This window comes from Lampetra planeri, chromosome 44, assembly GCF_965212315.1.
Source record: "Lampetra planeri chromosome 44, kcLamPlan1.2.h2, whole genome shotgun sequence".
NCBI lineage: Eukaryota > Metazoa > Chordata > Hyperoartia > Petromyzontiformes > Petromyzontidae > Lampetra > Lampetra planeri.
In genome coordinates, this window is record NC_136150.1 from 4,285,546 (window position 1) to 4,310,168 (window position 24,623).

The 24,623-nt window shown below is 48.6% G+C and overlaps 1 protein-coding gene across 2 annotated transcripts in view; it reads left to right on the forward strand.

The window, feature by feature from the left end:
• The window catches only part of LOC144732842 (uncharacterized), a 65,626-nt gene that overhangs the window by 14,939 nt on the left and 26,064 nt on the right, over positions 1-24,623 (forward strand). Inside the window, exons 1-7 of one of the 2 annotated variants that reach the window (XM_078614467.1) lie at positions 1,693-1,909; positions 7,312-7,397; positions 9,695-9,812; positions 11,625-11,785; positions 14,946-15,087; positions 15,760-15,946; positions 17,399-17,561. In XM_078614467.1, the coding sequence (XP_078470593.1) occupies positions 1,818-1,909; positions 7,312-7,397; positions 9,695-9,812; positions 11,625-11,785; positions 14,946-15,087; positions 15,760-15,946; positions 17,399-17,561 (949 nt within the window). In that variant the 5' untranslated portion in view covers positions 1,693-1,817. Of the gene's footprint in view, positions 1-1,692; positions 1,910-7,311; positions 7,398-9,694; positions 9,813-11,624; positions 11,786-14,945; positions 15,088-15,759; positions 15,947-17,398; positions 17,562-24,623 lie in introns of those variants that run through there. The other variant, XM_078614468.1, reaches the window with a different exon arrangement.

Below are 24,623 nucleotides of genomic sequence, written 5' to 3' on the forward strand. Positions count from 1 at the left end.
GTGCATGTCTTTGTTACCACACACGCCGATTCAAATTACACTCCGCGCTCCACACTACGGACTGTATTACCTGCTTGAGAGTCATCAGGCGCGTGAATTGTGCAGCGACTTAAATGATAATTAAACAAATAAGTTATCACTGAACCCCTGGGTTAAAGTAAGATACACATCGTATCTCTATCTCTTATCGTGTACACGTACGCACTGTTTAGGTTGTGTGTCCTGGGCTGTCCGACACGAGTTTGAAAAAAAAATTTCCTCCCTTCAGTCGCCGTGATTCATTGTAATTGACGCGATTATATTCAAGAGTTTATTCTTTTTGCTCTTGTTTGTGTGTCGCATGTTAAAGCTTGTTTGCTCTGTCAAGTTAGTTTTGTAAGCCTAAGGGTACTTCGGCGTTGAATGTCTAACGTATAATCTGAAGCCCCGTGGTAAACACATTATTGTATTAAGGCCTTCCTCACGCCGTGTTGGTCGTGGGGGTTATTTGACCATACTTCACCGTGCCTTGGTCAGTGTGAGTTGGTGTTTATTATGGGAGGTGGGCAGGAGTGGACAGATCCAATTGTGATGTTCAGGTCAATTTGCCACCCTCTGTGAATCGGAACACAACGGGCAACCTGAATTTTCGTTTTATGAATTTGTATAAATGATACCGTGTTCTCTGGATTATGACGCACTTTCCCCTATCCCCTTGTACGTTAAAAAGCAAAAGTGTGGTGGGTCTCGCCATCAAGTAGGTGTGTGTGTGTGTTGTGTACGTGACAAGACGTGCATAACTTCATTGACATACGACACAAGGTTTTATTTTTGGTGCGATGTAATCAGGGGAATTCGGTAATGTATGATTTACATCAAATTATTCGTTCTACGGCCGGTAAATATTGTCACGGTTCCAAGAACGCGAGTGACCGGCCAAAGTCTCTCTCTGTCCACCGCGTCGTTCCCGGATCTGGCATTTAGCGTAAATTTACCGCGTTTCGCGACCCGCAAAGGGCACGGGGGTTCGCCTCTATTTCCCAGTGTCGATTAAGAGCCCGCCAATTAATTAATTTATTAGCTGGCCCGTGTGATTAACTTGTTAAACCCAGCCGACGCCGTTGGTCACGTTATGCCGACGCGTGGTCATATCCTGCCAGGAATTTCCGAGCCCAGTCTGAACTGGCGTGGGTGACATGGGGAGGGGCTGAGAGGGGGGAGGGCTATTGGGGGGGGGGGCTTTAAACACACGACAATGACGTCACCGGGCCAGCCGCCCCCAGCTTTGCGAATCCGCAGCGGGCGGATACGGCCGTTAGCGTTCACCTTCGGCAGTGAATATTCGCGATAGAAAATACGAATAATAAGGAGCCAAAATCTAAGCTTCCGCGGCGTCTACCAGCGTCGGGTGGCCCCGCGGCACGATGGCGGTGGCCCCCGGGCATTTTTATTTGGCTTCGTTGGCCCGCGAGAGACGTCGAGAGGCGGGCGCCGCGCGGTCATAAAGAGAAGCGCGAATGAGGCGGCCGGCGAAACGCGCGCCGCTGGGCCCGCCCCGCCATCACATTTCCCACGCCGCACGCGCGCGGCGTCGCGCGCGATTGATCGTCGACGCGCACGTGGTGGCCGCACCGTCGCCGCCCATTGGCCGAGGCGGGCTAGCCGCGCGCGTTAACTGTAGGGAATGTGGAGGCGGCGAGACAGAGGCGCTCAGGGGAGGGAGGCGGACGGACGAGAGGGGGGACGCGGCGGTGGCAGCGCTGGCGGCGGCGGCTGAGGACGAGGAGGCGGCGGCGGCGGCGGTGGTGGTGGGCGACGCGAAGCGAGCGGCCCGCGACATGGCGGCCGTGTACTGCGTGTGCCGCCTGCCCTACGACGTGACCCGCTTCATGATCGAGTGCGACGTGTGCAAGGACTGGTTCCACGGCAGGTGCGGGCGGCCCTCCTTTTATTGTTGTTTCGGCTCTCGTGGGTTCGCCTCGGTGTCTCGTGTCCGGCTGCGTCCGTGTTGTGGTGGTGGTGGTGGGGGGTGGGGGGTGGGGGGTGGGGGGGCTCTTGTCCTCGGCGTTGTTCGCTGGCGGCGGCCGGTAGCTGTGGTGGTTGCGGTGGTGTCAGATGGCGGAGTGGTTTGCGAGAAGGGGATCGTGAGCGATTCGGCTGGCTTGTTGATGGCTATGTAGTGTGTCGGTGGTCGGAGCGGTGTTGTTGGTTTGGTGATGGAAAGCGAGCTGGCTCGGTAGCGCTAGTTTTTTGGCTGTGGGTTGTAAGCAGCGGTTGTTTCGATGCGGTGGTTGTTGATTCGGGGTGCGAGCGAACCGGGTTGACTTGTGCGTCAGGGTTTCCCTCGTCGATCTCGCTCCGTGTCACCTTGTCTCCCCTGCGTTGTTTTTGTCTCCCCCTTTCGATCTGTATTACCGTCTCTCGCGCCGTGTCTCCCCGGTCTCCGTCTCGTTTCGATCTGTCTCCGTCTCGTTTCGATCCGTCTCCCCATCTCTCGCTTCGTTCTCTCCCCACGTCTCTCGCTGCGTCTCTCACCCCACGTCTCTTCTCGCCAAGTATTTCCCCGTCTCCCCATCTCTGTCGCTTCGTCGTTCCCGTTCCTGTCTCCATATCTCTCGCGCTGCCACCCTATTCTCACCCTCCGTATCTGTATTTCGTCGGCGCCCCGGTCAACTGAGATCGTGGTCAGTGCTGGGCCCGGTGGAGGAGTTAAAGGCGTTGGGTAGGGGGGGGGTCAGGGTGACCGAGTTTACAGCCGAGTAAATTCGTGAGTGACTCGTTCTCGTGGAGAGACTACGAGAAGAGGAGGACGAGGAGGAGGGAAAATATAGTGGTCTTTCCGGGCGAGCAGCCAACTCGTAAAATGACATGGGGGGGGACGCAGCCGCACAGCCGTCGATCAAAACAAAAGACGTTTAAAGGGATCGCCTCCTGAATCAGCCGGCGGTGCCTTTTTGGCCGTAACTTTTTAGTTTTTTTCATTTCCATAACTGCACATTCAAGCTCTTTCACCACCCACCCACCCATCATTCCCCTCTCATCGTCCTCCCTGTAACTTTCGCCGCTGGCACAGGGAACGGTTGTGTGTTGTTCGGGGGCGGTTTCTGGAAGAGCGAGAGAGGAGGAGATTGTTTTGTGAGTGTGCGCGTTGAGTGCCCGCCGGTGTGCCGTGAGAGGGGGGGACGGTGTCGTCGATGTGGTTGGGGGATGGAGGGGGGGGATGGAGGGGAGGGATGGAGGCCGGAGCGGTGGGTGTGCGTGTGTGACTTAAAAGTGTCCATGGCGGCCCGTGGTGCCTAACCACGCGCCGCCTGTTAAGTCGCCGCCGTCATCGTCGTCATCGTTTTTTGTTGTACACACCTCTTCATTGTCATTCCTTACCAAGCTCGCAGCGTCGCGCTCGCATCATTTCGCCCTCAATCGGTGGCATCGTTATCATTCGCGTAATTACGCGACGTTTCGCAACGCCCGCGGTTCGCATCGACTGTTCGCGGCATTTACCTTCAATCGCATAATGCATGTCGTCAGCGTCGCTCCCATTTATTCCCATCGTTTAACAAAATCGTCATCCGGACTACATCGTTGGCGTCCTCGCGAGCCACAATCCACGGCCCTCGTCGTTCGCGTCGTCATTTGTCCCGTCGCTCCACGTCGTCATGGTCCAGATCATTCACGGCATTTACATAATCGTCATTCGCATAATTCACATCGTCACGTTCACATTGTTTCCAGTCTTATCTTCATCGACGTCGTGATTATCATCCGAATCGTAATCATCGTTCACATCCGTGTTCAAATCTTTTAACATCCTCATAATTTACAACGTAGTTATTAAACATTATCGTTGTCATTCGCATCATAATTCGCATCCTCGTTATATCATTCACAGCATAATGATATACATCCTTGTCAATATCTTACGTTATCATTTACATCATCAACATTTACATAACACTATTTACATGATTGTTGATGTAATGAATATCCTCATCTTAATCGTTGACACCCTCATTATTAGTATTCAAGTCATAATTCCTGGCCTCATCCATAGCCATCATTCGTATTCATGTCCTCCACATCATCGTGAACTCCACATGCACATCATCTGCGATCATGTTATTGAACGACATCATCATTCACTGATCTCCAATCAAATTGTGTAAAAAATCATTATTTATTACATCGTCATCTACTTTATCATATTCATAGATAACATCCTGCACCGCCATCTCATTCACTTAATCATTTAAATTTCTCATTCATGCCTTCATATTCAACTTCATTCATATCCCTATTTGTATTTTACATCCTTATTCACATCCTCATTCCTAATCGTTCACATCCTCATTCCTCATCGTCCACGTTCTCACCCTCTTTCTCAACAGTATAACCTCTTCGTAGTTATTCGCCTCATCTAACCTAATTAATTCTACCTTTATCCCACCTCTTTTGTCATCTTTATCCATGCGTCAAGGCACAATACACTCTTCCATTGCCGTTTCTCCTCCCTGTTCTCTCCTATTGCTCCTCCTCTACATCTTCTCATCCACTTCGTTTCCTCTCCTCATCCTCCACCCCCTTCCCATCAATGTCTCATGCACTTTTCTTATACCGTTCCTCTATTGTCTCCTATTTTTCCCTTACATAATTCCTCGTCCACCTCATTTTCTGTGTCTCCGTCCCCCCTCTTCCTCCACCTCCTCTCCCATTTCCTCCCTCTTCCTGTTACTGTCTCTCTTCATTCATCCTCCTACCCCCTCTGTTAATCTCCTCTTCTTCCACCTAATATCTTCATCTCTCCCTCCTCTTCCTCGTATCTCCCTGTAGCTTCTCCCTCGTTCTGTCCTTCCTCTTACCTCCTCCCTTCGTCCGTCCCTCAACCTCCTATCTCCATCTACCTCCTCTCTTGTTCATCCGTCCCTCCACTTCCTGTGCCTCGTCTCGTGTTCATCTCTCCCTCCCTCTGCCTGCTCGCGTCCCCGGCCGTTGACGGTAGCCGCGTATTGCACGACAAAGCTGGCGATGTTTACTTTCTCGGGTCGTGTCGTGCGTGGCAGCGGGGGGGGGGGCGTTCAGCCAAAAGCCCCCACCCCCCACACCTCTCCCTTTCTTCCTTACCCTCTTCCCTTTCTTCCTTGGCCTCTTCCCTCGCGGATCGTCGTCATCAGAACGACGTTGATAGGCAGCAAGCGATGATGAATACGTATTAATATATATGTATCACCGCCATGCCCCCTTAATACGCACGCGAGTGCTTTCCTTTCACGCGACCGGGAGGATGGCGAAAGAGAAAAAGGGGGCTTGTCCCGCGCACGCGCGTGGGTTTTGACCGCGAGTCGAGTGACTCGCACCGCGAAAAATGTCACAACGCACAATGCGCGGTTAAAGCATCCCAGTGTGACCTCGACGTGCGACTGTGCATGTGACACTGATTGTGTGTGTGTGTCACGGAGTGTGTGGATGTGAAAATGTGCTTGTGATCGTGGGACATTATTTGTCATCTTGTGTGTGTTTGTGTCAGTTACTATCTATGAGTGAATTCAACCGAGTGAAATGTGTGCGAGACGGTGTCTTGTGAGTCTTGGGAGCGGTAGTGCGACGGTTAGAGCACTGCGCTACAAACTCTCGCGACCAACACCAATGACAATGATCTGAACCAGTCCTGAGCCTCCTCTAGGTAGACTCAGCCTTAAATGAGTACCTGGTGCGCTGTGTAAACATCGCTACTGGGGAGACAAAGGCGGTCAGGCGTGGTGCTGGCCACCCAACCCCTTCGTGTGCCGTGTCGGCCGTTAAGGCTATACAGGGGATCTTTGTCTTTTTTTATCCTGTCTGTGTGATCGTTAATGCATGTGTGTGTGTGACTGGTTGTTTGCTTGTGTGTGTATGGGGGAGGCGGTGGTGCAAGTGGTTCGTGCATTGTGGAACGGTAACTGGTGTCGTGTGTATTTCTCGGGGCTGGGGAGACAAAGGTGGTGCTGGCCACACCACCCCCTTATGTGTCACGCCGGCTGTGGTTAGGTGCTCTTGAACAGCCCGCCTCCCCCTTGTAAGCCTAAACGATGGATCTCCGTCTTTGTTTCCACAAAACAGGAGCTGCCAGTTACCCTGCTCTGTTAACCCATAACACGTGGGTCTCAAGTTCAAATGAAAAATTAACAGACCGCATTGGCAGTGCTGTACGTGTGCTGCTTGGAAAAAGGGTCGTTGCCTGAAACGTTAGCCCACTTACATCATCATATAAGGCATTGTTTAATAATGAATGGGTGAATCGGTCAGCTTTTTTTCTGGTGAAGCCCATTGAGCTCAACTCTGTGAATGGTAACCTGGCCATTTTAGTTACACCTGGGCCTATCCCTATAACCTTCTGGCAAACTATGGGCGCCAATCAAAGTGACCTGTGCACCTAGCCTGGCACAGGCACCATTGTGACGTCACCACCACTTAGTGGTTATCGGTGTCTTTGCAGAGGTTGGTGGTTTTTGTGTTTGGTTTTCTCAGGAGGTCGAGTCCCAACCATGGCTAACATAAGTGGTGAATGTGTGATCTGGTCCTGGACCTCCCATAAATTATCTTAACCTTAAATAACCACGTGGTGAGATAGAGGTGGTTGGCGATGGTGTTGGCCACAACACCGCTCGTGCGCTATTCAGGTCTTCATATGCGCTTGGTAACACCACAGTCTTTGGGCTGCACAGGGAATCTTTGTGTTTGAGAGATTCCTACGTTCTCATTCTGTCGAGGTAGTGTGGGAGGGGGGGGGAAGTCCCCCTTCTGCTCTCGTGTGTTCCCATGAGTAGTGGTCTCCCGGCCGTGGGTATTATGCAATCGGCACGCGTAAGGAAAGTTTTTATGCACGACCCTTGTTGATGAGAGTTTTTGGCAGTCGCCATGGCGACGCTTGCCAGTGATTCAGGCATCCTGCGAGCTCACGCCGTCTCACAATGGAAAGACAAAGGGCCCCGCAAAATGCATTTTCAGCGCCGGCGAAAGCGCTGCTACTTCTCGCCCTGAAGCTCGACGGCCGACCCGTAGATTTCCTGTCCCACATTTAAGCGCGCTTTGTGTCAGCGCGTTGGCGGCGTCTGCACGCTGCCCTTCCTTCTGTCCTTGTGACTTCCTTCTAATCCACATGTTCAGTAACAAATGTGTGTGTGTTGTGTGTGCCACCCGACCCTCCCTTCCCACTCCTTCCACCCACGACCCGACGCCCCCCCCCCACTTCTTCGTGCCCTGCCTCTCCCGCCCACTTCCTCTCGCCCGGACCCCGACCCGGCCACCTCCTCTACCCCCACCCACCCCGTCTTCCCCTCCTTCCTTTCCCCCTGGCAGCTGTGTGGGGGTGGAGGAGCACCAGGCAGTCGACATCGACCTCTACCACTGCCCTAACTGCGCCAAGACCCATGGGAGCTCGCTCAGTAAGTTGCGCCGGACGGCGCCTGCCTGCACGTCCGCCCGGTGGCGGCGGCGGCCGACTCGTCTGCTTGTTCTGCTTCCCTCCACGTCTCGCCACGGTTAAGATTCGCGGTTGAGCTTGGCAAGTCCCAGGGTGGTTCGCTAGACGTGGAGCGGTTTGGTTCACCGCACGGCCACCCCCCCCCACCTCATCACCGACAGAGATTCGATGAATCGTCATGCATTGGATGGATGAGTCAATTCAAGAGCGTGTTGTTCTTTTGTCTCACTTGTGTTGTGTCATTGGTGTTAGTGTCTTTCTTGTTGGTGCAGTATGGCTCATCTTTTGTGTCTCACATGTGGACAATCCGTCTCGTTGCTTGTTACGTCATTTATTGTCTCTCGTTTGTATTGTCTGACTTGTACTGTTTCGGTTGCACGATCCGTCCCATCTTATTTGTACTGACAGATTTAGTCTCCATCCTTGTTTTGTCCCTACTCTGTACGTTCTGTCTCGTTTGTAATGTCTCGTGGTCTCGTTTATACCACCTCATTTTCACTCTTTCATTTATACTGTGCTTTATACTTGGTTTTCCACTGCCTGTTCATGTCTGTACTCTACATGCAGTCTTGTTTGTACCATCTTGATTCGTTCTGTAAGTAAGGCTGCAAAAGTTGGCACAGGATATATTTGACCAAACAAAAATAAAGTACAGCAAGTTATACGAATGGAGACATTTGTTGGAGGGACACAACTGGAAAATACGTTGGAGTATGTGTACTTAGGGCAATTATTGAAGGTGCACTGAGAACAAAATGAAAGAGACAAATACGAACAGGTTGGAGTGTATATTATTAGACCTTTGCCAGTACCAAAATATAATAATAGGGTTTTTCCCCTTTTTTTTCTGGCAACAAAACTGAAACCTTTTTACAAGGAATCATGTGTGCATTAGCAAAATACAATACAAGTATTGTAAAACTGAACTTTGTAATGATAAGGAACGTAAGATGTTTAAATAATAGTTTTCAATCATTGCCTATTACCTGCTACGACGGATCAGAAATACGGACACTGACAAAATAAAATGGAACGAGCTGAAAACTGCGCAAATAAGCGTGGAGAGGTCTATGCTTGGAATTACGCTGAGACACAAAGAGAGGAATGGCACTCAATTCTGTGTGATCTAGAATACTTCACCTCGAAAAGTGCTGGATCAATGTCGTGTCTGCCATGAGCGATTGCAATCGTTTAGTTGTCCACCAAGCCTGCCTACGTTGGACTTTCACCGTGGGATTTTTACCATGTACGCACAATTGCTCTAACGCTACGAGAACGCCCACCGCGCTGGCCTTTGGGTTTAAACGGAGCTTTTGTAAACATCGTTCTATGATGACCTCCCATGTGAACACGTTAACGGAGACAGCCCATTGGAACCCGCCACCCATGGCGGTTCTACCAACGTTGAAAAATGAGATGCTTGGTTTCCTCCCGTAGTTCGGTTGGTTGAATTCATGGCAGGGTTGTTTTTTACTTACCAGCGTTGTGGCCAATGTTTGAAACGGCTTGTTTAGTTTTTAAAGTTTGAGACCTTTACCGTGATACGTTTCCTTGTAAGAAATTTGAGCATTGCGTAAAAGTGGCTGAAAATTGCAATATATTTCTAAAATAGTAATTTTACATGCTGATAGTTGTAAAAAATGCTGACAATTACACAGCAAATGTAACAATGCAGGTAAACAGCAAGTCTGTGTGCTTTGGTAACGATTTTATCAGTTTAGTGATTGCTTGGTGACACATTATAATTGGGATTATTTTATTAGTGTTAAGTTTGGGTCTCTTATAGATCGTCAGTTGGGGAGGCACTGCTAAGATCCTAGGTTTGAATCTAGGTTTTAAACCCAGGAAAACGAGACCAATAAAAATTACGATGAGCTGCAGATTGTCTTCCCCGTGCTGTTGCATCTCTTGCTGTAGCCATGGTGCTGAGCCAGGAGTGCCCCCCCCCCCCCACCACGGTGGCGTTAGGGTAATTTGCCCACACTTGATTATGCCGGTGATATGTTTTTTGGGCTTTAAAAAATCTGAAAAAATGTAAAGCGTTGAGTGACATTTGCCTAGAGAGGTTTTTAAATTCACGGGTCTCGACGGGGGCTCTTACAATTGTCCCCTCGGCGAGTCGAGCCGAGCCGATTCAAGTTTCCACAAAAATAAATTCTTTGTTGCTTGTGTTTTTTTTAATATGTCTTAATTTTTTTTTCTCCCTCGCCCCCTTTCAATGCCCCGTCTGTGTGCGTGTGTTTGCGTGTGCGCTCGCAGTGAAAAAGCGCAAGAATTGGCACCGCCATGACTACACTGAGGGCGGCGCCACCGGGAAGCCTGTGCAGACCGGCACGCCCGTCTTCGTTAAAAAGCTCCAGGGCCGCTCGTTTCCCAGGTGAGAGGCTTGGGGGAGGTGGTGGTAGGGGGTGGTGGGAGGCGGCTGGGAGCGGTGATCCCAGCGCTAATGAGTCGGCAGACATTCAATATTCCAGCCGAAATTTGTAGCTCTGCCGACAACCCTCGGCTTTATTTCAGTGAGAGAAAGGGGAGCACATTGACATTTCTGCGTCGTTGAAACGTGCCGTCTCTGCTAGTTAACGCATGGAATTGAGCCAAGGGCAGTTTGAGCAACTTTTGGTTTCATTTGCTAATGAGTCTTTGACCCGTTCACCAACCGACTGCCAAACGAACAAGGGTTATTTTACATGAGCGTATTCTGTAAAATACATTTTGGCTTCCCCCCCCCCCACCAATTATATGTTATTTTATAGTGTTGGTGTCATGCGACAAGTGGATGAATATTCCATTTGGAATTCTCGCAGTGAGCAAGATATCGTTTTGTCTGGTAAGGGTCCTCTAGGATGAGTTGACTTCAGTAGGCCTCCTTATACGCACTAGAGGGCATGCCTTACATATGCACCATGCAGTGTGTTTTGTTGGATATCCATCAAGAGTAATTTGTTTAATGCTCACTGCTGTTAAAGGCCAAATAAAGCAAATAATCGAATTGAATGATTAATGTTTATTTTATGCAAACATTGCAGAGACCAGAAACTCATTACACTTGAGAATCTTGTAGCTGAAACTCAGGTTTGTAGCTAGGATCTCTGGTGCCAGCGCAGTGCTGTGACCCTTGAGCTACCCCGTCCACTTCTGAATCCCAAATGTTTTCAAATCGACACCGCTGAAAGACCATGTCGAATTTTTTTTGGCTTGGATCATTGTTCAGCCGGTGAAAAGCAGTTGAAGTTTTAAATCGGCGTGGCTTTAGCACTCAAACCCAATTGCTGTTCGAATAGGTCGCGAGGTGACGTGCTTTTGCGTTTAAAGCAGTGTACCAATCAGCCGCTGTTAATCTCCGTGACGCCTACTTGTTGGAATAGCTGGGAGTAAATTAAAACTGGTGGTGGTGTTAGCGTTGGTGACGGTGATGACGAGAGTGAATTGTGATTTTTGTTTGTAGACACGAACTAATCCAAAGGTGGCTCGCAAATCCAAAATGCCTTCCAATCCCATCAAGAGTTAAATTTTTGTTTAGTTAAAGTAGCTTAGGATCATGGGTGAGCGCGCCGTCGCTCGTAATTAAAAGGGGAAATGAATTCCGCGTAGCCACTTCTGACGACCACGCGACGTCGGCGCTCCAAGCGGCAAGTGCTAATTGCCTCCAGTAGAGCGCTAATTACAGATGGTTCATTAGATCATAATGGACGAACGCGAATACACAAGAGGTCTTGTCCCAATTTGGGTTAAATCGAGTCCACGATAGGATTGCAATATTTAAGGGGGTGATAATTGTTGCAGCGATGGCTGTGGAATAATAGTGAGGGCGAACGTGGTAATGGTGAAGGTCATTGCTGCAGGTGTGTGATGGTGCTTGTCATGGTAAGTGTGATGGTGGTGGTGGTAGTAATGATTGTTATGGTAATAGTGATAGTGGCGGTAGTGGTGAGGGTAGTAGTGATGATGAAAAATACTGGTTAAAACCATTTTAACGGTTGTGATGAGTGATGTAGCTCCTAATTATGGTTACCTGTCGACAGCCAACTGGAAACCTGGCTTACCGCAAGTGCTGAACACCACTGAGCGATGGTCTTGGTGAAAGTAGCAGTCACCGTTGCCGATTTTGGTAATGTGCTGCGGATCCCCGTGCCATTGCCAATTGCGGTGATAATTTCCCTGCGCGGTTGCCGCAATTGTTTTTATGCAGCGCCGAGGAGGTGGTGCGGAGGATGCCGGGGAGCCAGCTGACGGCGGACTACATCATCGAGAACGGATTCACGTCGCCCATCATTGTGAGCAAGAAGGACGGACTTGGCATGACTGTGCCACCCCCTTCGTTCACGGTGTCCGACGTGGAACGCTATGTTGGTACGCTCTCGTCCCTCCCTGCCCACCCCCCCCCCCCCCAAGTTCGTCCGTCCGTCCGCTAGCAACCGATAGATGTCCTCTTATTTACCTTCGTTGAACGTCAAACGCTATCTTGCTGTTCACACACCTGCCTGCCATTTCTCTTGCCATTGGGCTATTGTCTTTTATTTAACCAGGTGATAACCCATTGAGAACGTGTGCCTATTCCTTTTACAAGTCAGACTTGAGTTTTATTACTTCCTCGTTTACTGTTGCCGAGCGGCACGAGGTGGTTTGGGACACGCAACTCGCATAGGTGAGTGCGCTTAGTTCAGCTCCTGGTCAAGGGCTGATAAAATCACCCCCACTTTTTGGGTAATCAATAGCGATTTTTTCCTATAGATAGACTCACGCCTGCCTATCAGTGAAAAATGTAATATTTCCACCCACAAACTCAGGATTGCAGCACAGGCATGGCTGCTGCTTTGTTCTTGTTTGAACAGGAAAACGCTCCAACCTTAAACTTGATATCATTTTCAAGGTTGTTGTTTACTGAAGTTCTTAAATTTGCTAAGTATCTCTCAGGTTGGAACCAGCGGTGCTTTGGTTCGTGTGCTGCACCGTAAACCCTGCAACCTGAGTTCGGTTCCTGGCAACGACTAACATAAGTGGCTAGTGAATTCTGAACCAGGCCTGGACCCCACCCCTCTCCACCAACCCACACTGACTAGCGTGGTAAAGTGTAGTCAAATAACGCCCATAGGCGTCCGAGAGCGGGAAGACCTTCGTCCAGCGTGGGTTGACACGAGGAGAAAATTGTACAAGTGTTATAACACTTAGAGCCTCTGTTATGGATAGCACACTAAACCTGTAATGCTTGCACGCACTAAAGCTACTGCTGCGCATCAGGGATGTTCTTGTTGGCGGTCGGCTCAGCGCGTGGTTTGGCTTGCCAGTGCTGTGTTCGACTTTGATCCGTTGAACCTCGGACCCGGCCGTGTTTTTGTCACCCATTGCCGAAGCTTCCTTCCCTTTCTCCCTTTTCAGCCCACATGTGCGCACACTCCACTCCCAACCCCGCAGCACCCGTGGTGACGGGCTTTTTCCTACATGGCATGTCCGCTTCCACACGTCAGTCTTCGCAATGGCATTATTTCCTCAGGCACTTTTCTGCTGAATGCAAAGAGGAAAAGTCTTTTTTTGACAATCAGTGTCACCGTCCACTGGATACTTCTCATTTCTCATGGGTACTCAGTGCAGAACCACGAGCAGCCCCGGGCCCGCAGTGTAGAGAGAAGGACCATGCCTTGCCTATGTCACTCTTTACTCCCGTACAAGCTGGGTGTAGGGTGTCTCTGTAAAACTGGAGTGAATTTTCATTCCAACTTTCAACTTTGAGGTTGACCCGGTGACTCAGAGGTCTGAGTGCAGGGCTCGCACTGCTGTGAGGTCCTTCTCATCCAGGCAGCTTCCTCAAGTGTAGTGAGTCAATGATCTCAGCCCGGTCACCGGACTGATTATTATAATAAAGCCTCATCACATTCAGTTTCATTCTGAATTTGTTTTGGCTAAAGTTTAACTGTCTGAATTACAGTATCGGTCTTGTCACGAACCTCACTCTCATCTGCAGTGTGAGTGGCAAGTGCCCTCTACGGTGTGTTGACCAGAGGTCACCTTGGAGGGATCTCCACTCTGATATTTGCTTCTTTGGGCCGTTTTCAACTGCGTTGGGTTGCACTGTTGTGACAAATCTGACGGGTACAATTGGGGGAAAATACAAACAAATTAAGTAAAAATAAGCATTCATCTTTGAACATTTACTTGGCTATTTGTGAATAGGCTACATGTTTTTAACTTCTCGTGCATGCTGTGGTGTAGTAAATGTCGAGCACTATTGGAAGTTAATTATTTGCTTAACGTGTTAAGCTTCGTAAAGTGCTTTACGGCTGCAGCAGCAGCAGTATGCTTCTGATGTGATGGTGTAAAAGGGGCCGAGCCCCCGAGCGTGCCTCTAATTTAGCATTTTTGACCATGGGTGTATGTATGTACGTTGAACTTCTTTGGCCACCGTATGTAGCCAACCATGCGAATCGGAGGTGTGGGCAAGGACAACAAACTAAACACAACAAACTAAACCAGCGTTTATGCACCTGAGCACGCATGCTGGTCAAAGGGTGTGTGTGAGGACGGGGGAGGGGCTCTTAGACTCTCACCTGTGCACACGTGCATGCGTCTGGACTTTGTGTGCGTGCAGCCTGCTGGTTTAACGTTGCCTTTGATGAGGGTGTTATTAGCGGTTGGTTATCAAATGTTTGACTATGTTTGACGTAGCCAGTGATACCCTTGGACGTTTGCATAAGATAGTAGACATGCGATGATGATTCTCCCCCATCTGCCCTCCTAGCGATTCAATGATTCACTATTCAGGGTCAAGATTTGGTTTTGGACTTCGTTTGATTTTCTTCTGGTTTATACGGTCTCGTTTGTATTGTTTGTCTCATCATGTTCTGTCTCTTTTGTTCTTATTATTGTAAGTGGATCATTCGCATAAAAGATAACATTATTTATTAGTACTTGCATGGATTTATGCCTGCATAATGAGCATAAAAACTTAAGTTAGTGAACCCCGGGGGTGAGATCAAAGGCATGGGTTTTAGAGCAATGGCATATGGGTGAGTGGATGAGTGACAAATCGATTTGGCGAATCGGTTAATAATATCAACTTGTAACACATTGTACTTGGCACACTCTCAGAGAGAATGATTGAGGCACAAACAACCACAGACATGCAGGAAGGCAACCAGGCAGAGCCGACGCCAAACCCGCCACCTCACACCCCCGGCTCCCCCAAGTCCTCTATATATGAGTCTTTACATGTGGGAAAAGACCAGAACACCTGGAGAAAACCCATATGTGCAAGGGAGCAACACACTATCCCATACAGATGGAGCAGATGGAGTCCACATCTGTTGCGCCTTCTCCTGGTTGCGCCGGCCATATGGCGGCTTGACACCGATGGGAAGGGAGATTCATAAAATGTGTGATCCCACCAACCCTTGCCGCCACAGTGCTGGATTCCAGGCGTTCAGTGAGTTGTAAAGAAAGTGAATCGTTGAGTGAGTCAGTGAATAAGCCGATGATCGCTCTTGACTGCTGCCGTGCGTCGTTGCGTGTTGCGCAGGCTCGGACCGGATGATTGACGTGATCGACGTGAACCGGCAAGCGGATTTCAAGGTGACCATGAAGGAGTTCTGCGAGTATTACAACAGCACGTCGCGGCAGAAGGTGCTCAACATCATCAGCCTGGAGTTCTCCGACACCAGGTGCTCCCCTCTTCTGCGTCTCCACGTCAAAAGCAGTGTCATTTGCTTATCCAGGAGGCATCATTGGGTCTGTAGGCACTGCTTTTTCAAGTTTGGCCTTGTCCTCCAATTAGTGAGTTGTAAACTCATCGGACAGACAAACTTACAATGTTATAATTTACTGCCCTTTGTCAATCTACTGCCGGATGAACGCGTTTCCCGTGCCGTGTCAGCCATGGAGATTGTTCGACAATACTTCACACTTATCATTGCGGGTTGGTTAAGCGGAGAGTACCGCGGACCATTTCGGATGTCACTCCTCACTGATGTTAGCCGTTACCAAGAACCAAACTCAGGTCACGGTGTGTAGCGCGGTGCGTACTAACCATCGCGCCACTGTACCTCCCCCTCGTACACGCGGCAATTATCATTCCTCTTGGTTACACGGCAAAGCCTCGCCGAGTCAAGCCACTTTCAGGAGGGTCCTGTCTAGTTTATGCAGTCGAGGGCAATGTTACTGCGTGTAATCCCATTTGATTAATTTGCAGGTATTTTAACAGAATTGGGATGTTTGGCCAGTATGCATGTTACATTGTGTGTATGCTCTGTACAAAAATAAAAGATCTGTGTTTTTTAGTTGCATCATCTTTTACCACGCTGCTGCTGTCGGCGTGTGTTCGCGCGTGCGCGCAGGCTGTCGGATCTGGTGAAAGCGCCCGAACTTGTACACAAGCTCTCATGGGTGGAGAACTACTGGCCCGAGGACGCGGTATTCCCTCGGCCGTACGTGCAGAAGTACTGCCTCATGGGCGTGCGCGACAGCTACACGGACTTCCACATCGACTTTGGCGGCACCTCCGTGTGGTACCATCTGCTCAAGGTAAGGGTTCGGCCTAATCGTCCCAGCTCCGGCCCAGTGTTTGCCTCTTGGGCGATTTTCTGCAGCAAGAGCCAACGCCTGTAGTGTTAATTCTTTACATAGTAATTGGTAAAGTTGTCCCTTCACTGTCTCATCTCTCACGATATGCCAGAACTTGCTTGACCAATATTTGAACGTTTTTTTCATGAAGATTTTTATTCCGACAGCCAGAAGCTAAATCATATTCCGGTAGGGTCAACGGCATCGTACCCTAATATGTACATTTGAAAGTTTCACGGAAATTGTAGCATCCCCTGATGTTTAATGCACTGTACAGTCTCATGTGTACTGTCTTTTTACCGTCTTTATTGTCTAATTTATACAGTCAGTCCTGTAATTGTTTGTTAAAGAGCTCTCTGTTTGGGAGTGCATTTACATTCTATATGCATTTAAATCGTTACGTTAGGGAGTGAGTGACTTTATACCATTATACTTATTAAAGAGGTCCATTCAGTAGTTTCCTGTCTACGCTTGGGGTGCTTTCCTGTCCCACGTTGTTCTGCTCTCGAGATGTTCGTCCCGTGGCACTCAAACTAATATGTTTGAGCCTCGGAGCTGTAGTAAGCCGAATTAAGTGACAAACTTAACGTGATTGATTTTGGGTGCAATCGTTGGCGACCGAGTTGAGACAAAATCAAGCCCGCTGCACTTGAATTCGCTTTTTTATAATGTGTGGCTGAAACCCGCATTTCAACTCGGTATCTCGGCGGTGCGGACTCTTCTCATGTAGTATCAGTCGGGCCACGGGCAGCTCAAACGAGATGGTAACAACGAGACGAAGATTTTTATTCTTGAAAGGAATCGCGGCCAAGGGATTGGGATCCTGGAATCGGCGTGGCTGGGGCCGAGTCGTTACACTTCGAGGAACAAGAGATGGCTCTGAATTTACCGGTTATTGTTTTGTAATAGGAAACTGGGCTTAGTGGCCAAGTGTCACATTGTGGAAAGTGAACAGCTGTTCTTCTGATTCATGACCAGAGTGGGTTATTATACATTTTTGAAATACTGGCCCAATAAAAAAAATCCGTTAATCAAATCTCTGGTGGGGGTATGAATTTATACAAGCTGACCAGGCTTTTGTATTTAATAATTTGAGATTTTTATTCACAAATTCAGATTTTTTTATTTTATACTTTACGTTACGTAATAATTGAACTTGTTCGCTAAGTGACCTCATCCGATGTCATTAGACACCACTTGTGTTTGGAAAATCACGGAATATATGTAATACGTGATGTCATTTCCTGTGATGTCAGAAAGAAAGTATTATATTTGAATCGTTCGAACTTCCTCCCATAAATCAGAAATCCTGGAGCACATCCCTAATGCTGACTACCAGCGCTTTGAGCCACCCAACCTTCTGGTTTTTCATGCTGACGGGCTTTCATTTGTCGATTGGCTCCCGGCGCGCAGGGCGAGAAGATCTTCTACCTGATCAAGCCGTCGAGTGCCAACCTGGCCCGCTACGAGCGCTGGAGCTCATCGCCCAACCAGAGCGAGGTGTTCTTCGGTGACCTGGTGGACAAGTGCTACAAGTGCGTCCTCAAGCAGGGCCAGACGCTCTTCCTCCCCACCGGTGAGTCGTGAAAGCGTGACGCCGCGTCAGCTTTTCCTCGCCTCCCGAGAACCCGCCTACTCGCCGCCGCCGCCGCTCCTCCTGCTTGTCCTCCCGCCCGCTCGTTAGAATGTTGTCGGTCGTGTCATCTCTTTCTGCGCGTGGTCGGATTATAGAAATGTCCGGGGCGTCCTGCACTCCTGCCTCCACAGCATAGCCTTTGTGAGCTCGTGAAAATGATGGTAATTATGGACGACCCCAAGGGGACCCTCCTCCTCTCATCCGTGCTCTCGCCCCTCCCCCGCCAGACTTCCCCCACCATCTCCTCCCCTACTCCCTCCCTCTCCTTTTGCCTCCCTCCCCTTCTGCCTGCCGCACCCCTGCCTCACCCGCCATGCGCCATGCCTAAGGGAAAATTTAATGTTTATTTCTGCCCCCTGTCAAGATTCTGAAGCATTCCCTGAACGCAGCAGCCGCCCCACCTCTCTCCCTCCATGCTAACTCACTTACCCAGCCCCTCTGTGCAATGCAGCATTCGTGCATGCATGTTTGTTTCGATGCTTTTTGGTTCGTACGCTCAAGATACAGGTATTGAATCATTCATGTGAAAATTCATTATTCACGATGTATGCAAATCAAGTGCAAATAATATGCTAATTTAGTACTTAGGCCAATGGAGCGACTACAACTATACAGGCACAACTGTAAAAATGCAAAGATAAAACTGTGCATTCGAAGCACGAGAAGGTGCATTACAATTGTACAATAGAATTTTGATTAATACGGCATCCCCAGGATCCTGGTAAAAATTAGGAGAAAAAAACAATTGAGTCGTGCATTGAATCGCAACGCCAAAGAGCAATATTTTGTAAAATCGCTGTGGCGACAGGAGGGACGAATTGTTACACAGCACAAACAACTCCCACGGCAAAAACCGTAAACACAGATGCCCTCTTCCCATCCCCGTCCTCTTGTCCTGGTCTCTGTGGCATCCCAGGGTGGTGTTTGTCGAGTGCCTGCGTGCGTGCGGCTCTTCACGTCGTACCCCTGTGTGTGTCGGAGGCCCACCCCTTGTCTGCCCCCTCCCCGCACGCTCACCCACCCCCACCCACACCCCCACCCTCCCAAAACCGAGACCCCCCTCGGGGCCATTTTGGTTGTAGCCGCACAGCTTCTTGTCCCACAGTCATGAAAATAAAAAAAAACCCTTCCTTTTGTTGACGCTCCCTCAGTGTCCATTATGCCTCGTGGAAAAAAACATTGTTCAACAGAGCACTGGAGAAAAACAACGTGGATTAAACTGCAAGGTGTAGTCGAATGTAGAGCTTGTGTTTCTGCATCGGTAGTTTCATAATCGTCCTGTTTGTATCGCCTCGGAGAGCGCTTAACGTGAAAAGGGGCGTTTTGGTGAAAACGCAGCGTGCAAAATGCAACACGCGCCCGGCTGCTTGTTATTGGCGTCTACGGTTGAACCGTACATTCCGCCACCCCCAACGTCCCTTCCCTAGCTGCGGACAAAAACAGAAATTATAATTATTAAAACCGATGCTCCGTCGTGTTGCCACCGACAGCGATCGGTGTAACTTTACAAAGGCTGATGTTTGAGGAGGTTTGCAAGGACGCGCGACGCCGCTGCGCAGTCAGCTAAACGTGTGTTTGTGAAATGCCACGCCGGACTTCAGCTCCTTGTTTGGCTGCTAGCTGTGGTTGAACTTTTGACCTGTGAACCCCACGCCCATGCTTGCGGGGGCGACCTTTGTTTAAATAAAAAAACAAACAGGGAAAAAAAAACAGAAGTGGAAGTATCTGGGTCAGTTTCTTTTATTTTTTTTGTACCACAAAACATGGAGGGGCTGCATTCCTCCCCGTAGCGCCCTTTAAACCCCAATGACAAAGAGAAATACGAGGTTTATCATTCCTGGGGAAAACTGGGCATTTAAAAATGTTGAGGATCTGGATTGAATAAAGAGCAGTGCCAGATGGGTAGAACACACTCTCGGTCATTGCTTTGCTTGACGTAGCGGGGGTCGTGGCTTTCTTTTATGCTCCTCGTGTTTCTTTGTTTCTCGCGTTCGACAGCAGCGGCGAAAAAAAATAGGACTGTGGTTTTGGAAAAAGTTTGCTCTGCCGTGTTGCTCGCGGAGGTCTAATGGCCGCCATTATCATCGCCACCGCCTATTTATAGCTGCTTTCCAGGAATGCGCAGAGCTCGGGCTCGCAGCAGTTGCATGGTTTTACAAGAGCACTTTCGCTAACCGTGGAAAGTATTCGGGCTTGCCTCCACCCCAGTGTGTGGCCCCGCAGTTTGCACTGGGTTAGAACCGAGTCCCGCACGGTGTCAGAACCAAGTCCAGGGTTTAGCCGGGGGCTGCAACAGTAGCGACCTTGCTGTCGATTAGGGAAGCTGTTGCTGCTTCTCACAAGAAAATTGAGAAGTTGGGAAGTGTTTGCCCGCAAGAGTCAGTCTTGGACTCAACTTTTTTTACAACGCGGCCGTGTTTGAGTAAATTGCGGTCAAATCGATTGTCAGCTCTTAATATAGTTGGCAGCAGCTGCTTCGATCCGTTTTGTGTCCAAAATCTCTTTTAAACTAAACTTACTAAACTATGTTTTATTTTACCAGGTAAGACCCACTGAACTATATAGCGCTTTTTCAGAAGCGACCTGGCCACAAATAAAAGCTCAACGAAGTGGCTTGTGGAAATTTAAAGCAGCCAAATACTCTAAACGCATGATTCTAAATGTGGAGGGAAAAACCAGAGGACCCTGAGAAAAATTCACACGACCACGGGGAGAACATGCAACCTCCAAATATATACGGCCGTCATGGTCGGGATGAAACCCATGAGCTCCTTCATACCAGGTGAGGGAGTTAACATTTCAACAACGTTGAAGTACAAAGAATTCTAGACAAAATAGCTTATGAACCCAATTAAAATTGACGGAAGCAATCAATAGCGCAATCGAAGTGCAAAAAATAGCCCGCTCTTGGATTTACTGTGATAGGGATAATAGTCAAGGCTGCATTGCTTCTCATGCCATGTTATCACAGCAATTGGAAAGCAGGCTCGAACCGTGCTGGGCCATTTCAAGAAGAGACAAGCGGGTCAATGTTTGTCCCTGCCACTTAATGAGTCGTCCACGCCTCTGTGGACTCAGACCCTTGCACTCTGCCCCATACATTTAATAGCAGACAATACAACTCCTTGTATATCTCTCCACATAAATTGTTTTAATGTATTTTTCCACAACCGTCGGCCCCACGGCCTTGGAGTGCATAATTTCAGCAGCATCGATTCAAAACAAGCAAGCTCCGGACCGGTTTCAACATCGTGTCAGGCTTGCTTGAACCAACTGCCAGATGCTTTAGGTGCAAAATAATAATAACCCTCACCAATGTAATGATTATAGTTTTTCATTTTATCAAATGTTTAACAAAGTTTAATTTATGCTTGGGTTAGATTGTTTGTAAAGAATTTTTTTTACAAAAACATTACTGACCATTAGCACCGTCTCTGCGTTTGGTCTCGTCATGTCACGATTGGTTGTGAGGGTGGCGTTGGTGACCACGTGGTATCTCCCTTATAAACGAGAGATAATCGGTGTGGTTAAAGTGAGCCATGTAGCCCAGTTGGTGCGGGGGCTGACCTGTGTTAAGGCTGCTGTAGGAATACGGGCCGGACACATTTTTTATGATACCCATGTTGTCAACTGCACCAGCCTACTATCCAGTGGTCATGAGAATGTGGCACAAGAAAACCATTGATTGATTCACCCTTAATTTTGTGCTGGTTTCAATGACAATTACGTGAATTCCAGTTCCCCTGAGGAATAATGTGAAACTTCCTGAAACCCAAAAGCTGTTGTGATAAAAAAAAGTTACGTTTTCGTGACGACAAGAAACTAAACATTTGTCAACAAGGCGACGTTTCAGGCAATCACCCTTCATCATAGAGCGATTGAAAATTACATTCATGCAGAAGTTGAATCGGTTTGTAATAATTGTTTTTGTTGCATTGTGACTACAATGAATTTGTCAACACCTCTGGCAAATCATAAATATAGATTGAGTAAATATAAGAAAGAATAGATATATATGAAGCTGAATCATGAACAGATCTTGCAGCAATGAGCTCCCCAGAGAGGAGGCTGGGTTTGCTTGTCGGTATCAGAGCCGATTTTTCCAGATTTCGCCTTAAGCACGCATTTTAAGTTGTGCTTGCAGGGCATATGCAAACTGCTTCAACGTTAGAACATTTCCACTGCTAGCATTTTGCATGCATGGCGAGGACACTACCTGCCCATCTGTATGTTGTGCAAAAGCCTCCCCCCAATTAATTCCACTCTTTGCAATCTCTTGCCTCTGAATCTTCTCATTTCCATCCCACCATCTAATTTTGTCTACATCTTTCATCTTCCCTCCATCGTTACTGAATGCTCTAACAGAGTAGTAGCCTGATCGTGTTGACCTAATTATTACCATCGACCAAATCGCCCTGCATGCTCCACATTTTTTTCGTATCCCTTGGGAGTACGTATAACACGTAGGCTTTCGCGACAAATATTATCCATAATAGAGGTTTTTGAGTTAGATTGCTTAAAATATAAATGTGTCGTTAAATTTCTCCACATCTGGCTGTCGCCTGATGATGTTGGTTGTAATGACTGGTGAAATGTCGTGCTCGAATTGTAAATGTTGTTGGTTTACTTTCCATCACACCGGTGTGCTGTACTAGTAACGAATTGGCACGTTTTGTTTACTTGACAAACATTACTAATTGGCTGTGTTGGGTGGTGGCGGCGGGTTTAATGACACATTTATATTTACGCGATCTAACCTAAAAACCTCTTGTGGATCTCGGAGCGTGGGAGTCAATGTATTGACTCCTATCTTTCAGTTAAATATAACAAATATGTAGATGATGAGAATACTATCACAGGCTGGAAAACGGGAATTTTCAATCACAAAAAAACATACACTGTGTATAAAAAGCTCTCCGTCTTTAAGCATCATGCAAAACCACAATTTCCTGAGGAACTGCATTGTGGTAATCTGCTTAATTGCTGGCAGTGTTTTGTATACGCGGTGCATGCATTTGTATATTGCCAAAACCCATCTTTCAGGTGTTTTATTTTAGCACGCATGGGTTTTCTGTGGTTTCTGCAGTTTTTCTCCCACGTGCCAAAACTTCCCAACGTAACGGGACTTCCCGAAGAAGTATTGGCACTCGAGAGTGCTTTTCCCATTCAGAACCTGAATGTTATTGTTGTGTTTTTCCACGGAAAAATAATAATCCGTGAATCCCGCAAGACGGTGCAATTTACACCCATCTTCACAGATGGCTCCAGGCGCAATTGCTCGCGCTTTTGGCGTCGTGTTCACGATTTATTTTTATTTTAGTTTTTTTCTTCTTTTTGGAGACGTAAGAAAAGCGTCGCGGTGTGAGCATGCACAAGAGAACCTTGTGTGCCGCACAGTGAGGCAGCGCGTTAATGGGGGTGGGTTTAAAGGGGGCGGTGGAGGTCGGGGGGGTTTGGCAATAGGGAGGGGTTTGATGGTGAGTGGAGGGCGGTGGCGAGGGGGGGGGTTTGGCAAGAGGGGGAGGGGTTTGATGGTGAGTTCTGTCATGGCGGAATGAGGGAAGGGGGAGGGGAGCCAGAGCCCTAGATCTGGCACTGGGCAGACGGCGGCTGCCGGCGCGCTGCTAAAAATAGCAAGCGCGTTGGCGCTGCAGCTCGGTGGGACAGCGTGTACCAGCACACACGCGCAAGAGCGAGGCATTCTGTTCCTTGCTCCCTCTTCACCCGGCTTCCTCCCATCTCGCCGCTCCGCCATTCCCTTGTTTCTTGCTCCCCCTTCTCGCTCACACCTTCCCTTCTCCGTATTTTTCTCCTTTTGGCTGTGATCCAGCGCTTCGCCGACAGCCTATGGGTCGTCACGCTACAGCCGTTGCAGTCGTAGGAGTAAATGATTCATCATCCTCGGCATCGGCTATGGTCAGTCCACTGCTGGGTGAAGGCCTGCCTAGAGGCACCGCCATCTCCCTTAATCCTCAGGTTGCCGGATTCATATCGCAGCGGTCTAACCACTGCGCCGCTGTTGCACGCTGTAGTGACAAGAGAGAACTGGTTGAGACTGCAAGTTTGTTATGCGTTGGTGACCTGGGTCATCCAGTGACGACCAGTACCTATGCAATATTTGAACGGCTTAATATGGTATTTTTCAAGACGTGTGCGTGACTCCCATATTGCAGGAAAGCAAGCGGGTTGCTGACCTTTCTATCCGGAATTCTTTTATGCGAAACCTCCACGCGTGGCCTTTTTTCCCCACCTTCCTCCCACTTGCAAAATATTTTACTGTAAGTTAAACGGCCACACACTCCAGTGCAAAACTCTTCCTAAATCAAGCTTGCCTGGTTTACCGCATTCACAATAATACAGGTAGGTTGGCCTTTTTACTTGTTAATCTGTGCGGCTATCTTCATTTGGCACGTAACAATTCGGTGTTGTCCCTGCCACCATGCAATGAGATGAAATGTCGCGATATGACATCACGATTAAGTTCAAGAATGTATTATTTTCGGTCTCATTTCGACTGCCGCAGTTGTGCAGCGTCCGTCTCAAATTTTCCCTTTCCTAACTTTGTGCCTCCTTGCTACCGTTGGCGTAGAGGTAAACATCGGAACGTAATTCATATAATCGTGAATAATCAGTTCTTACACCCGTGATTCAGCGCACGTGTTCCCGAGCGTGAGAATCAATTTTAATCAGTCAATCGTCGCACGTCTGGCTGTCATTGTGTGAACGGCTGCCCCAGCCGACTGCAAGGCCGAAGCAATTTATTTGCAGGCGCCTCTCGGCTTTACAACAAACGAGCGGTGGCTTGATTTGAAATTGTTTGGGCAGAAGCCAGGTTGCGTTCCCCCTGCCTCCCTCCCTGCCCCCGCCACACTGCCCCCCCCTCCCCACTTCTCATTCTCTTAGTTCGCATTCAGGACATGTTTACCGTATTCACAATAAAAAAACTATGCCAGAAAAATTATCCAGAGAAATGTTTGACATTTTGAGAGAAAGAAGGCTGAC